This window comes from Corella eumyota, chromosome 6 (genome assembly GCF_963082875.1).
Source record: "Corella eumyota chromosome 6, kaCorEumy4.1, whole genome shotgun sequence".
Classification (NCBI taxonomy): domain Eukaryota; kingdom Metazoa; phylum Chordata; class Ascidiacea; order Phlebobranchia; family Corellidae; genus Corella; species Corella eumyota.
In genome coordinates, this window is record NC_137495.1 from 13,408,750 (window position 1) to 13,425,455 (window position 16,706).

At 27.3% G+C, this 16,706-nt stretch overlaps 2 protein-coding genes across 4 annotated transcripts in view; both read left to right on the forward strand.

Moving 5' to 3' along the window:
* The window catches only part of LOC145755001 (protein NLRC5-like), a 59,692-nt gene extending 56,268 nt beyond the window's left edge, over positions 1–3,424 (forward strand). The window contains exons 11-13 of the mRNA XM_082571189.1: positions 179–337; positions 1,289–1,455; positions 2,088–3,424. Of these exons, the coding sequence (XP_082427315.1) occupies positions 179–337; positions 1,289–1,455; positions 2,088–2,100 (339 nt within the window). The 3' untranslated portion in view covers positions 2,101–3,424. The remainder of the gene's footprint in view (positions 1–178; positions 338–1,288; positions 1,456–2,087) is intronic.
* Positions 3,425–3,710: 286 nt separating this feature from the next.
* Positions 3,711–6,771, forward strand: LOC145755000 (3 beta-hydroxysteroid dehydrogenase type 7-like). 3 transcript variants are annotated; one of them, XR_014284172.1, is made up of 5 exons: positions 3,711–4,141; positions 4,588–4,717; positions 5,140–5,370; positions 5,745–5,932; positions 6,165–6,293. XR_014284172.1 is itself a non-coding variant. In XM_082571188.1 (5 exons), exons 3-5 carry the CDS (start codon positions 5,909–5,911, stop codon positions 6,739–6,741), a joined length of 333 nt encoding a protein of 110 aa, XP_082427314.1. In that variant the 5' UTR covers positions 4,298–4,717; positions 5,140–5,370; positions 5,745–5,908; the 3' UTR covers positions 6,742–6,771. The 3 variants fall into 3 exon arrangements, 1 of the variants encoding a protein (XP_082427314.1); XM_082571188.1 differs by lacking the exon at positions 3,711–4,141 and adding an exon at positions 6,644–6,771 and having other exon boundaries at positions 4,298–4,717; positions 6,165–6,375; XR_014284171.1 differs by lacking the exon at positions 3,711–4,141 and having other exon boundaries at positions 4,298–4,717.
* Positions 6,772–16,706: the final 9,935 nt, after the last annotated feature.

A 16,706-nucleotide genomic window follows, 5' to 3' on the forward strand; every position in this document is an offset into this window, starting at 1 on the left:
TAAATTTAAAATAGTAGTTTAATTTTTTTATTTTAACCTAAAGTTTAAATATACTGACTAAAAACAACTACATCATTTAAATTAACTGTTTTATTAAAAACCTGATTAATAGTTGTTTTATATAATTTATTTTGAAAAAAATATTTTTTAAAAAAGTAAAATATTTATTTTGTTTTAGATAAAGTTGAACTTATCAAGGAACAAAATTGGTGATAAAACTGCAACATTACTGGGTAAGGTTATTGACAAGTTTGAGGAACTTTATATTTGGAAGTGTAACATCGCAGAAGTTGGTGGATTGGCCATTGCTAAAGGTTGTTTGAAATCAAAAACTTCTGTAAGTATCTTACTTTATTGCTTGGTATTTTTGAATTTAAGCACTAGATTTAAATATCATTTATTATTTGCAATTGCCTTATGTAAAACAAAACTTTAATTTTATTGAAACATAATTTTTTCTTCATATTTTATAAAACAAGTAAAGAGGTAAAAATGTCTTATAGCTTTAACAATGATCTATTGTTGAGTTACAATCTATTATAAAATTTAACTTCAGCATTTTCTCTATTTTGAAATAGTAGTTAAAAATTAGTTAAAAATTAATAAAATGCCTTATTATTAAATTCCTTGTTAATTTAGGAATATTGATGAATTTATTTTATTAATATTATCTTTAATTTATGTTAATTAATAGTTAAAATTTATTTTCTTTTAAATCAATAGTTCAATAATTATTGGATTATTAGTTGTTTTAAATTGATTATTTGAATTAGATTAATTTTTAATTAAGTAAAATATAAATTTTATTTTAGGTAAAGTTGTACATTTAATATTAAAATTAATTTGTTTTAAGGGAACTTTAATTTTTAATAAATTTATAATTTATTTTATTTTCTGCAAAATATAAATTTTGAATTTTGCAAAAAATTTAAAAACAGTCACAATGCCCATTAACTTTAACAATGGTCTATTGTTAAGTGCCAATCTATTAAAGTAATATTTAAAAAAATTATTTTAGTATTTTTCCAGAATCAAATTATTTAAAAATTAAAAGTTTTAAAAATTAATAAATGCAACATGTAACCTAACCACAAGAACAATTTAAATCTTTCAAAAATGTTTAAATTTATTAATTATTTTTTTTTGAAGTTATATTAAACAAATTTAATTTTAAACATTTAAAATATTTTTTACCTTTAAAAAAAAACAAATTATAATTAACAATAAAACTTTATTTAAACTATTGGTGTGCTAATAACAAATTTTAATTAAAGTTTAAATATTTTAGATGAAGAAGTTGAATATTAGCCGCAACATTCTTGGATATGAGTGTGCTGTTGCTTTCTCATCATGCCTCCACAACATTCAATACTTACGTGCATGGAATTGTGGTTTTACTGAGGATGGGGAAAAACTATTGAGGAAGGCAAGCAAAAAAGTTCCAAATATGAAACTGTAAGTTTTGTTTAATATACAACATTATTTAATCACATTTACTTTAGGTAAAAAAAAATAAAAATTAACAAAAATGGTTTTTGAATCTTTTTTAAGGGCCTACTTGACTATTTCAAAACCACCTTATATTTTGTAAATTATTTATCAAATTTGTTGGTTTCTTATTGTTTTTCTTTTTTGGTTTGCAATTAAAAAATTTTTAAAACTAAGTTGACAGTAAAGTGGGGTTTAACACAATAAAACACTTCTATCTTCCAAAACACAATATTTTAACCGCAAAAAAACATGATTATTTAAACCCTTAAAACACGATAATTTAAACCCTTAAAACAAGTTATTTTAAACAGATTCCAGATATAAAACATGATATTTTAAATAGATCCTAGTTTACATTATTAAACAAATTTTGATTGTTGATTTATGTTAAAATTTTCTTCCATAAAAGCTTTTGTTTGTTTTTGTTTAGTGATTTAGGGGGTAGCATTTACTTTGGATAATGTAAGTTTTTACTCTACCAGAAATATTAGTAATTTTATAGATTTTAGGTACTTGGTAAAGTTATATTTAAAGATTTTGATAATTTAACTTCATACTTAGATGTGGTTCATTTACACCCATTTATATTTAACTAGGTTGTGGTCCTGAAATCATGAAAAATTTTGTTCACTTTGGTTAAAAAGAAATAACTTTTTGAATATATAGAAGTAAATTACAAAATAAATTTATAAATATTTTTATGTTTTTGTGCTTACTTCACAATTTTTACATTCGATTTTGTGGCAATATTTTTAGTTTCAAGAATAATTTAGTTTTTTTGAACTGTTTAGTTTGATGTTTAGAAAACTTTTTTTTTAATGTTAATTAAGGCATTTTTATTAGGAAAGTAAGCACGTGCTTTACTAATATGTAGTTTTGTGTTGTTTTTAGTAAGGTTCCATTTGTGTTAGTGTTGTTTTTTTAACTGTTTAATTTTGGAAAATATCATCATTGGTCAAATATTAAATGGTCAACTTAATTTGCAACTATATGAGTGGGAAACCTCTCCTAATCTAAAACTTTTGCATAAATGACAAAATTAGATATTGTTTTACTTGTGCCTAATTAACCTATAACAACATTTTTCCTTTGTTTTTATTGCTTTATATGTGCTACAATAGAGAATTATTAGGCATGGCTTTTAACTTATTTTAGTCATGTACTCAACCAGCTAAAATGAATTTTGAAGATGTATGAAAATAAGTACAAATAATATTTTTATGAAATTTTGAATCCTTTTTTAAAAAAACACTTGTAACAATTTAAAAACACCTATAACAATTTTGTTAATTCAATTTTACAAAAACGCCCAGGCTCGTATCAAGTTATTGAACTTGCCACCACTGTTGTATGTTAACCTGAGTCTTATGTAGTTATTGTAGATGTGCTTTTAAGTGCTTGTATGTTATGTAAATATTAATTCTTCACCGCTTGCCAAACAATTTGTAAATGCGATTAAAATTCCTAGTTATTCAGCAATATTGTGTTTTATTTGTAACAATACTTATAAGATCATGTTTAAATATCCAGCAATGTTAAATATTATTTCAAGTACTTTACTGGAACAATTGCAATCTTAACAATTCTTCCTTTCCCACAAAAAGCCTATACTTGGACAAATAACTTTTTAGTAAATTTAAGAAAAGTTGCCCATAAACAACTTGTCTTCCAGTAAGTGTATAGGGTCATCTTTAAAAAAATTTACTGTTTTCTTTACAATCCTATAAATTACCTTTACAAGCCTACACCTACACACTTCCTTTTTGATATTAATTTATCTCTTAAAATTTTTTGAGAACAAACGTTTATTCAACAACAGATGTTTTAACAAATTGGATAAACACAAAACAGCGTAAACATTTGCTCGTAAAAATTTTAGATTTTTAGTTTTGCGAAAATTTTACGAAATTGCACGAAATAATAAAATCAGTTTAAAGAGTTGTATTTAAATGATATATTTAGTAGTGGTTGGTATAGTTAAAAGGTAACCATGTCGTACATGCTTTCCCATCTTACAAACGGTTGGCAAGTCGATCAATCGATCTTAAACGAGCAAGAAAAAGTTGTCGTGATTCGGTTCGGTCACGATTGGGACCCGGCCTGCATGAAAATGGACGAGGTATTAAATGATTTTAAATACAAATAAGTTCAATAATGTTTAAGTTTTGTTACGGGGTCGAATTTTAATATTTTCACGTATTAAGAAACGATATTTTAGACAAAATTTTAGGTAAACTAGGCATAAGTTTAATATTTTTTGCCGAAAAAGTGGATTTGTGTTATTTTCTTAGACTTTTTTCGAAATATATTTTTTACGTTTAAAGAAAGTTTAATTAAGACTTAAATTTTAAAGAAAATTAAATTTCTATAGAATAATATTCTGTGTAGTGTTAAGGTGCCATAATTTTAAAACAAATTTACAAAAAGAAAATGTTTTATTGATAAAATTAAGTTTTTTTGTTCATTCTGCGAGATATTTAATTTTGACGTTTATACAACACAAATATTTTGCTTTAAAATTCTGTATGTGACATTTTAATAAATCAACAATTTTTAATGTTTAGAACTTGTATAGTATTGATGACAAAGTGAAGAACTTTGCTGGTGTTTACTTGGTTGACATTACTGAGGTGCCAGACTTCAACAAAATGTACGAATTATACGACCCCTGCACAACTATGTTCTTCTACAGATTGTTATTTACAGAATTTAATTTTGATGGTTTTGTTTTAGTATTGGGTATATTGTTAAGTATTAGGATGACTAACTTCTGGTTTGGGGTTCAATTCCCATTGGTTCTGTGAAACGACAACATGGGTAGTGGTCAAAACACTTGGCTACACTACATAAGGTCCTAGGTTCAATTCATACTGCTCTCACGCTGTAGTGCTCTTGAGTAAGGAGCTATAAATGATATAAACTTCTGCTGAACCAATAAAATTCAATCAAAGCACTTAAACTTTAATAATTTAACTTTATGCAAAGTAATTATATTCGGCATTTTCTATTAAAATTTGTAGTTATACTTTTTTTTTGTATAAATATTAGAAAATTTTTTTTAATTTTTTTTAAATCTTATTTTGTTTATTTTTTTAGATGCCAACATTAAAGTTTAATGGATTGAGTGTGACGTCACAGATTGAAGTAGTCTCATGTCAGTCGTACAAGGATGTCATGTGGTCTTACATATGGCTAATGTCAAAAATATGGAGAATAAATGTTGGAAGTAGGTATTGTGAGATTTTGATGTCATAAGACCGGCAATGTGGTGTAGTGGTAAGAATCCTGCTACACCACACATAAGGTTGTGGGTTTAATCCCCATTGATCTTATGCTGTAGCACCTTTGAGTAAGGCAATATAAACGGTATAACCTCCTGCTGAGCCAGCACCTAATCAGCAGTATAATTATCGGCAATTATAATCTATATTATCCCAAACTGCCACAGGCAACTCGAGAATGGGTCGGAGTAACTGATGTTACTCTATGATTAAGTCATGCATTCGATTTCCCACATCGAGGATAAAGACTTATACAAAAAAAAAGTGACGTCATTGTTATATTAGAACCACATAGTTCATTTATTTTAGAACTTAAGTGATGTAGATTGCTACAGCCTATTCTTTAATATATTATGACATCATATAGGAACAATGAACGTGCTGGAGGCTTGTTGTGCAAACAATGTCGGTTATTGTCTCTACACGAGCTCAATCGAGGCTTTCGGACCAAGCCGAACCATGGAACCACTAGTGGGTGGTAGTGAAAACACTATTTACTGTTACTCTTCTGTGACGTCTTACAGAAGTACAAAGAAACCGCAAAGGAGCTTGCTCTGGAGTGGAACGAAAAAAAACATCAAAAATGGAAACATTTTAGGTAAAGTCACGTTATTTTCATTTATTTTTTTTCATGTCTTTATCCTCGATGCGGGAAAGTCGAACAAGTGTCCCAAACATAGAGTAACAATAGTTACTCTGACCCAATCTCAAGTTGCCTGTGGTGTTTTGAGATATTATAAATAATAATTGTCTGGTAATTATGCTGCCGATTAAGTGCTAGCTTGGCAGAAATTTATATCGTTTATAACACCTTACTCAAGGGCCCTACAGCAAGAGAGTAGTGGGGATTGAACCCACGACTTTATGGTGGTGTACCAAGTGTTCTTACTACTACACCACGCTGTCGGTCTACTCGGCATATAATTGTCTGCTTTTGTTCTTTTTTATTATTGACGTCATTATATTTTGTAGAAACTGGTCACATGTGCACTTAAAGGTTCTGGTATTTATGGCAAAAATGACAATGTCACCAAATCGATTCTTTTGCACTACCTTGCGACTAAAGTAATCAATTCTCCTATTCCACCAGAGGCGCTACAAACTCGAATGTACGTTGAAAAGTGGCTTGGTGTCACATGATCGTAGCCACAAAAATGCAGGTAAACAAAACTTAGTTGTTCACTGCTTTAATATTGGGTTAGTGTGCAAAAGGTCTCTGGTTCGAGCACCACCACAGCCGTATATAAGTCCGATTGTAACTAATATGTCTCAGCATATTCTTACTAAAAGATTAGCTTTTAAGTTTAGTGAAAAATATTGGTTTATATTTTGGTTATATTAAAAAATTCTAAGAAATTAACTTGTACTCTGACTATAACTTATATTGTACAGGAGTTCCCTTCTTTGGTTGGGGGAAACACCTACTTTCTGTATGACGAAACCCCAGAATTATCTTACCTAAGATTGAACTTGAAATTCTACAAGCATTTGGGTTTCACCATTCACAAGAGGGAGCCAGTGTTGCTGTTTTGGTTGTTTATCCTTTTCAACGTTGGTTGTTTGGTGTTGTCAGGTGCTGGGTTGGTTTGGGGTCAAAAAAGAGGTAATTATTTAGTTTATTGAGTAGATTTTAGCTGGGTTACTGTCATAAAGGTTTTACTGAAAACATATTCGCAAAAACACTATTTTACCAAAAACATCGACCTATATTTTGGTTAAAGTCGTGGTCTAAAACTTATCTCTTTGAAATAAACCTTATACCCATTTGGATAATACTTTGGTGACGAGGGTCAGTATGTTAAGTTATTGCAAGGGTTAAACATTTATTTTATGTATAATACTTTTAATGACAACTATTTTGTGATTTTTAGCCCAATATTACACCAAACATGGCCAAGTTGTCCTGCACAAGATTCACCGTCTCCAATCAAAAGTTTGTGGAACATTCTGGCTACAAACCAAAGTATAGTTGGCCTGAATCGTTAAATATATTGAAGGAATATGTGAACAAGATTGTAAATGAAGTAGAAAATAATAACTTAAAAAAAAATAGATTAATTTGTATATATGTGATTTAATTTTGTTGGAATGTTTGTATTAGAATTTTGTTGTGAAATAAAATAAAGACAACGTGCAATAAACTTTTTTAGTGGAGGATAAATTATAGAAATATGTTTTGTCAGTTATGACGTCGGTCGTAAATACGTCATCCACTCTCTGTATATAAACAACTAATTTATGTGCCGCGTTATTTAAAGTTGGAGGTTTTGGCTCGAAGATTGTTTGTGTGCGAGTTCGTGGCTAGTGGCTTTAAATTGGTAAATTAAAATTCAATTTCTGTTTAAGAAGCAGTTATCCTAAATAGCAGATTGGAAACTACAGGTTTGTTTTTTTAGGCTGATTTTAAAGATTTACCGAATTAAAATATTTTAGGACGTTTAATATGTTTTTTAGCATAATTGTCTTTCTAATAAATGATTAAATTTGTGATATTCTAATTAAATTTTTATATCTAACATAGAGTTAAGTGTGTAAAACTATTTTAATAAATGTTAAAAAATTTTGAATTTGGTTTCAAAAAAATTAGTTTGCTGTGGGTTGGGAGAAAAGAAGTTTTGGACTGGAAGAAAATTATTTCCATAAAGTTTCTAGAGAGACATATGCTGTAAAGTTATCGAAACTGAATACTTTCATAGTGGTGAGGAGAATTTTCTTTGCTAAAATTTCAAGTATAACTTAAATTAATTTTTTTTAACATGTTGTAAATGTTTCCTGTTTAAATTATAAATTTATATTTTCTAAAATTTGTAAACCACCAGGTTTAAAGTTGTTTTATTATAAAGAAGTTTTTAATATGTTTCATTTATTTTCTTATTTTAGGAAAATTTAGTTTTAACGTTGAATTAATTTTTTTTCAGGTTTTAAAGTAAAATCAAAAACTTCAACTTTCGAAAACAGTAACAATATATTTTCAGGTTTTTACTTTATGTTTAGCATATTGCTAAATCTATTTTTTCTTTAACTTTTTAAGACAATTCTGTTTTTAGACGAAACTTCTGACAACCTGTGAGTTGAAGAAACCAAACACCTGACACTTTCTTAGGCAGCTTTTCTATGTCTTTATTTACCAAAAATTTAATAAAACTATTAGAAAAAGTCAATTTAACATTTGTATACTTAAACCATTAGCCATTTCTTCTAATTAAAACTATTAAAACTCTGTTGCTTATTATTTAAAAATAAAATTTTGGATATTTTTTTAAATTGGTCTTAAAAATATGGTTTTAATATAACCCCCTATTTAGAAACAAAAGTTAACTTTTAATATTGATTAAACATTTGATTATTATTTAGGTTTCGGCACCAATCATTTTCCTGGGTAAACAAACACTTTCTGTGACTACAAGATTTTGGAAAACATTTCCTCCATCTAGTTGCAGCATAAAAAACACAAGGTCATTAATTTTTTGATTTTATTATTAATTTGTGAGCCTTGATGAAAGGGCTGTGGCTCTTGTCTAAAGTTTTTTTTACAATAAGTTCAATAACTTTGTTGAAGTAAAACCCGGCCTTTTTTAGTAATATCATTTACAGGTAATTTTCTCTTTAAAGGATTTTTGTTTTTGATAAAAAAAGTATTTTTTTTTTGTGTAGCGCAAGAATGTTTAATATTTTTGTATAGCATTTTCCACATTTGAAACCCTACATTTTTTTTATTATCTAAACCTCTTACATATGAACCACTTCATCTTTACTTCATATATTTTAACCCCCAACAATTTAAAATTTGTAAAAATAAATCATAAGCTCTTTTTAAAACTTTTAAAAATCTGTTGCCAATTATTTTCAAAAGTTCGGTTCAAAAAGTAAGGTTTGAATATGATCTTCTATCAAGGAATAGAAGTAAACTTTATACAAAACTGCTTTATGCAGTTGTAATAAAATTGAAATCATTCACTTATTACACCAGGTTTATTTACTTGCAAGTAGTTAACACTTGTTTGTAGTTATTTGACATAAGTGAAATTAGTTTCCTTTTTGATTTGACTTTTTATTATTTCTTAGAATTTGGGCTATCATCTAATTGCAGCATAGAAAACACGGTCATTATTTTTTTATTTTATAATTATTTTGTGAGTCGTGTTGTGTAAGATGGTTTTGGTTTAAAGTTTATTCTAGCATGAGGTAATGATTTTGGTTATAGTAAAAATTAGCCTTATTTTAGTAATACTATTAAAGTAATTTTCTTATTAAGGGTATTTTGTTTTTGTTCAAAAAAAATTATATTTTTTGTGTTTGTAGCACAAGAATGTTTAATATAATAAACCATTAGTCTTTATACAACTTTTAAAATTCTGTTGCTAATCATTTAAAACAAATTAATTTAAAAGTTTTCTTTACTTGGGTTTAGTTAATAATTTGTTTGCCACGTTGTGCAAGAGTGGTGGATTTGGTGCAAAGGTTATTCTACCATGAGTTAGCCTAAAATGGGTTATATTACTTTAATTATACATACGTGATTACTGGGAACAGATAACAAGTTACAATAAACAATTAAATGGCAGATTTGTTACAATATGTTACATAAAAAACTTTTATTTTATGAAATGGTTCTATGACATTTATATTTTATTCCTTTACAATTTTAAATTTGTTAAAATAAACCATTTTACCATAAGTTAGTTAGAAATGGGTTATATTACTTTAATACATGATTTTTGGCATTATCAACAAACCAACTAAATTCGTTAGAGTTATGGCACCATTTATTTGGTACCCTTGAGGCACAGAAAAGTTTACCAAAAAATGGATTTATTCTAGAGGTTATTTTAGCATAAGTTAATTGCATTGTTATAGTAAAACTTACTTATTCAAGATATATTTTCTTTGTTTAAACAAAATCATTTTTTTGTGTTTGTAGCTGAACTCTTTACAAAAAACCATCTGAACCCCTTCAAATAAGAAGGTTTAAATTATAAGGTTTAAATGAAGAGGTATTATTTAAACCTCTTCATTTAAACCTTATAATTTAAACCTTCTTATTTAATCTTTTTTATTTACACCATTTACATTTGAACCTTTTACAAATAAACTCTTTAACCAATCCCCATATACTTTAACCTCTTCATTTAAACCCCAAAATTTAAACTTCTTTATCTAACCCCTTGTCAATTTAAGAATTTGCAAAAATTAACTATTAGTCATTTTTTAAATTAAAACTCAAAAAGTAAGGTTTTAATATGGGTCTCTATCTAAGGATAAACATCAACTTTATACATAACTGCTTTATGCAGTTGTAAAAAAATTGCAGTCATTTACTTTTTACACCAGGTATATTTACTTGCAGGCAGTTAACATTTTTGTAGTACTTTGTATTGTAATTATATGTAGTTATTTGACATTGTTCAGTTTTATTTTGAATTAACATTGTATTAATATTCATGTTTTTGCACCAATCATCTTTCTGGGTAAACAAATACCTTTTGTGACTTCGAAAAAACAGCCACATTATGTAATTGCAGCATAGAAAACACAAGGTTATTATATTTTTTATTAATAATTTGTGTGCCACGTTGTTTAAGAGCAGTAGCCTTAGTGCAAAGGTTATTCTACCATAAGTTAGCTTAAAATGGTTTATATTACTTTATTTATACATACGTGTTTACTGGCGTTATCAACAAAGCATATTTGTTCGAGTTGTGTTGCTGTTTACTTTATCTAGGTAAACAATAAACTTTCCTGTGCCACAATGTACAAGTGCAGTGGCTTTATTCTAGAGGTTTTTTTAGCATAACTTAAATGGTTTGCGTTAGTAAAACTTACTTATTTAAGAATTTTTCTCTGTTTTTAAATAAAATAATTTTTGTGTTTGAAGTTTTCCTTTACAAAAAACCTTCTAAACCTCTTAATCTAAGCCCCATTATTTAAACCCTCACATAAACTTTTTTTATCCAAATCTTTCTGTTATTTTAAAATTTGTTAATTTAAACCATTAGCCATTTTTTTAATTAAAACTATAATTCTGCTGCTAATTTTTTTCCATAAAAACTTATTGTTAAAAGTTTTTTAAATTGGTTTTAAAAAGTAAGGTTTTAATAGGATCTCTTATCTAAGGACAAAAGTAAACTTAATACATAACTGCTTTATGCAGTTGTAATAAAATTGCAGTCATTTACTTATTACACCAGGTATATTTACTTGCAGGCAAAACCAATTTATTTGTAGTTATTTGGCATTGGTGAGTTTTATTTTGCATTTACATTTTATTTTTATTTAAGTTACCGCACCAATCACCTTTCTGAGTAAACAAATATTCTCGGTGACTCATCTAATTGCAGCATAGAAAACAAAAGGTTAATTTTTGTATTATTAATTTTTGTGCCACATTGTTTAAGAGCAGTGGCCTTAGTGCAAAGGTTATTCTACCATGAGGTAGCTAAAAATGGATTATATTACTTTAATATACAATATACATACATAATTTATGGCATTGTAATGAAATGTTAATATGTAGATATTTTATGAGCAATCCAAGCTTGTTCGTTAGATTTACATTTAAACACTTTACATTTAAACTCCTTTCATTTAAACTCTTTTCATTTAAACTCCTTACATTTAAACTCTTACATTTGAACACCTTACATTTAAACTCTTTTTATTTAAACTCTTTTCATTTAAACTCCTTACATTTAAACTCTTACATTTAAACACCTCACTTTTAATATCCTACATTTGAGTTCCTTACTTTTAACAGCCTTTTATTTAAACCCTTTTTATTTAAACTCTTTATATTTAAAAACCTTACATTTTATACTTTACATTCATTTAAACCTCCTACATTTAAACCCCAAACATTTAAACCCTTTGTATTTAAACTCTTTACATTTCAACCTTAAACATTTAAACCCCTTGTATTTAAACTCCTTACATTTAAACTTCTTACATTTTAACTCATTTACATTTAAACACCTTACATTTTAACCTCTCATATTTTAATCCCTTATATTTAAACTTTCTTACATTTAACCCTTTTAAATTAGACCCCTTACATTTCAATCTTTTACATTTAAACCCCTTACATTTTAACCTTTTACATATTAACCCCTTATATTTAAACTCTCTTACATTTAAACCCTTTACATTTAAACCCTTAACATTTAAACCCTTTACATTTAAACCCTTTATATTTGAACCCCTTACTTTATTACTTCTTACATTTAAACCCCTAACATTTAAACTTTTTACATTTAAACTCCTTACATTTAAACCCCTCACATTTAAACCTCTTAAATTAGATGCCTTACATATTAATCCTTTACATTTAAACTTATTAACTTTACATTTTATTTTTTATTATTTGCACTATTTACATTTAAACCCTTTACATTTAAACCTTCTACATTTTAACTCCTTATATTTAAATCTTTTACATTTTAACCCTTTACATTTTAACTTTAACATTTAAACTCCCCCTAAACTAGACCTCTTACATTTTAATTCTTTACATTTTAATTCTTTACATTAGAACCCCTTACATTTAAACGCTTTACATTTAAACTCCTCACATTTGAATCCTTTACATTTAAATCCCACACATTTGAACCCTTTACATTTGAACCCCTTACATTTAAACCCATAACAGTTTCTAAATAAAATAATATTTTGTGTTTGAAGCTTTTCTTAAAAAAAACATTTAAACCTCTTATCTAAGCCCCATTATTTAAACCCTCACATAAACTTTTTTATCTAAATCTTTCTGTTAATTTAAAATTTGTAAATTTAAACCATTAGCCATTTTTTTAATTAAAAATATAATTCTGCTGCTAATTATTTTCTAAAAAAACTTATGTTAAAAGTTTTTTAAATTGGTTTTAAAAAGTAAGGTTTTAGTAAGATCTCCTATCTAAGGACAAAATTCAACTTTATACATATCTGCTTTATGCAGTTGTGATAAAATTGCAGTTATTTACTTATTACACCAGATATATTTACTTGCAAGTAGTTAACACTTGTTTTTAGTAATTTGTATTGTAATTATTTGTAGTTATTTGACATCAGTGAGTTCTATTTTAAGTTAACATTTGATTATTATTTTTTGTTTCGGGACCAATTATTTTCCTGGGTAAAAAACTACTTTCTGTGACTATTTTCTGTGACTTCAAAAAATAGCCACATCATCTAATTGCAGCTAGGAAACACAAGGTTTTTTATTTATTTTTTTGTGAGTCGTGTTGTGTAAGAAGTAAAACTTTTAAAGGTATTTTTTTGTTAAGGGTAAAAAATTTTATTTTTTTGTGTTTGTAGCACAAGAATGTTTAATATTTTTGTATAGTATTCTTCACATTTGAAACCCCTACATTTTAAGTCTTACATTTGAATCATTTCATGTAAACCCTCACACATTTTAATCCCTGACAATTTAAAATTTGTGAAAATAAACTATTAGTCATTTTTTAATTAAATCTTTTAAAATTCTGTTGCTAAATATTTTCAAAAAAAATTAAATTAAAAGCTTCTTAAATGGGGTCTAGTTAATAATTTGTGTGCCACGTTATGTAGGAATAGTGGCTTTATTCCAGAGGTTATTCTACCATGAGTTAGCTAAAAATGGGTTATATTACTTTAAACATACATGATTTATGGCATTATCAACAAACCAGGCATATTCGTTAAAGTTATGGCTCCATTTCATTGGTAAACAATAAACTTTTCTGTACCATGCTGTACAAGCAGTGGCTTTATTCCAGAGGTTATTTTATTGTGAGTTAGGTAAAAGTGGGTTTCATTATTTATACATGATTTATGGCATTGTTACCTCTAGAAAAAACCATTCCGCACAGGTGCCTAAAAAAGTGCACAATCTCAAAATTGGGTGCACAGGTAGGTGCCCAATTTTTTTAACCCATAAATGTCCCTAAAATCTATTACCTACTCTTTTCAAGATTTATAAAAATAATCATTTTGTGTGTTTTATTAAAACATAAGTAAACTACTTTTTTGGTATTTTAGCCTTTTGTTTTTGAACTGTACTGTACGTGCCATTTTCTTTTATTCAGTATTAAGTATTGAACCTTAATTTATAGTTTGTCATGTTTAAATGGGAATGCCTGCAGTTTGTGGAAATGTCAAAGTCACCGAATCTCACAGATTAATAAATAAATAAGCACAAGGTTTTAGTTGTAGTATCGAATATGTTATTTTAATGTAAGCATGATATCAAATAATCATAAAAGCATTTAATATTAATAATCAACATTAAAACATGCGTTATTTGTAGATACGTAACTTAACGAATAAAACTGCTATCATTTTGTTTTTTAGGCTTACTTAATCGTCTTTATCAATACGATAACAATTTCCTTTTTTGTATTGCGTCGTTTTGTCTCTTTTTTAATTTTGTGTCAAGAACTTTTTACTCAAATCGCGCATCTCTTGTTTTTAAAATATTTTACTACATTTTTGTAAATATTAATTACACCGAATCCTTAAAATTTTGTTAAAATAGCATCCTTTTTTGCAGTCCTAAAATTTTACTGTGCATGTGCCCTGGAAAGTTGCGGGTTGTGCGCACTATTTTGTGCTTAAAAGTAACACTGGTTTATGGCACTATCTTCAAAGCGTTAAGTTATGGCGCTATTCCTTTTGTAAACAATAAACTTGTCGTGCCACTTTGCCCAAGAGCTGTGGTTTTATTACACAGATTATTTTAGCATGAGTTAATTACTTTGTTTTGGTAAAACTTACTTATTTAAAATATTTTTTTTGTTTTTAAATAAAACCATTTTTCTGTGTTTGTTGCTAAACCCTTTACATTTAAATCCCTTACAATTAAACCTCTTCTCTTGAACCTTTTACAATTAAACCTATTTATCTAAACTCCATACATTTAAAGCCCTTTACATTGACATTCTTTCATCTAAACCTTTTTTTTAAACCTCTTACATTTGAACTCCTTTCATTCAACTTTTTACATTTTAAAAAATGTTTTTAAAGTGAAGTAAATCTGTTAGATGTGTTAAATCAAGTGCAGGTGTCTAGTTTGAGTTTATCCCCTGATCTGGGAACAAAAGTAAAAGTAATAAAGTTTGGTATGTTAATTAATTTGCTGTCAACATTTCAGTATATTTTTTGTTAAAAATTGTTTATTTTTCTCTAGTGCAGTAACTTGTTAGATTTATTTATTTTGAATCGACCTTTTAATCTTTATTGTCTTTATTGGTTTTGTCTTAATTTTAGTTAACCGGAAACATTTGTTTCATTAAATTAAATGATGCTTTTAAGTAATAAAAAATGTTAAAGTTTTTTTTAAACTAAACAAGAAAATTTTAGAGATAGATTAAACCTCGGCATAACTTTAACTTTTATGAACCAAAGTTATATGGACCTGCCATGAGTTTTGGATAGCAGTAAAAAGTTTATATCACTTTTAATCATACACACATAGTTTAATGCATTCTAGTAAAATATTAACATGTGAACATTAAATCAACAAGCTGGCCAAATTGTTAAGATTATCTCGGCATTTATTTAGTCTAGATAAACAATAAACATCGATGCCATGTTGTACTTAGGTGGTGGATTTAGTCCAAAGTCTGTTCCAGCATGAGTTATTGGCTTTATTTTAGTTAAACTTAAGCTTTTATTTCTTGATTTCATGTGCTCAAAATGTTATTAAATGGCTTCTTTTTTTGATATATTATTCACTGATAAGATTTAAATATATACCACAATATCATAACATTTGTATACAAATACTAAAAATATTATTAGTTTATTTGCAACACTAAACAGATTACAGTTCTTCTAATAACTAAAAATAAAATACAAAAATCATTTTATTAATCCCATATTTTCTTTCTTCTTCTTTTTTTAGTGATCTACCTATTTTTAATAATTATAAAGTTATTTTAAAAGTCTAAATTTAAATTTAAAATTGTTACACTATGAAGGGTTAAGAATAATTTTAAAACTAGTGTAATTAGAATACAACTTATGTGTATATTTTTAGGGCATGTGCCTAAAATGAACTTTTAAACATCATCTTGTTATTTATTGAATTAATTTTCTGTGTTTTTAATATTTTATAATTTGTAGGAAGTTTTTATCATGGGGGGAACTGAATTAAATGATTCAGAGTTGCCAAACAATAATAACCCAGAGTTGCCAGACAATAATGATCCAGAGTTGCCAGACAATAATGATCTGGAGTTGCTAGACAATAATGATCCAGAGTTGCCAAGCAATAATGATCCAGAGTTTCCAGACAATAATGATGCAGAGTTGCTAGACAATAATGATCCAGAGTTTCCAAACAATAATGATCCAGAATCGAATTTAAATACTCAGGTATTTTATTTAGTTAAAGTTCCTATAAAGGTTTATAATTAAAATTTTCCCAAACCATCTAATAGTACAAGGTTACTAAATATATTTAAATTTTAAGTGTTCGGATGAGGTTGTGTTACTATAGTGATCCTACATTTATTAAAATTTAAATTAACATAAATTTTACAGAACTTGCAAGCAGGACCAGTTAGTTTAAATATTTCTGGCGGCGATTTTGCTGAAATTTCAAGGAATTTGCCTCCAAGTGAGTTTTTGTTTTTTAATTTTATATGATTGGGTTTGCCTGACTATAGAAACCAGGGCCGACATTACAAAACTCATTAAATTAACGATCTTGTTATTATTGGCAAGTGAGAAAATGGGTATTACGAAACAAAAAATATCAAATTTCACAAATGAGATCGGGCAAAATTTAGCGAGTAGAATTTACTATTCATTAACTTAGCAAGAAGTATTTTGTCTTGGTTATCACTTTACATCTAAGATATATTTTTAAGTTCATAAATATACTGTCACTTATTAATATAAATTGTTACTAGGGATGGGCCAAACGAATCCGAGTCCGAGTACTCGGCCCGAGTATTAGGA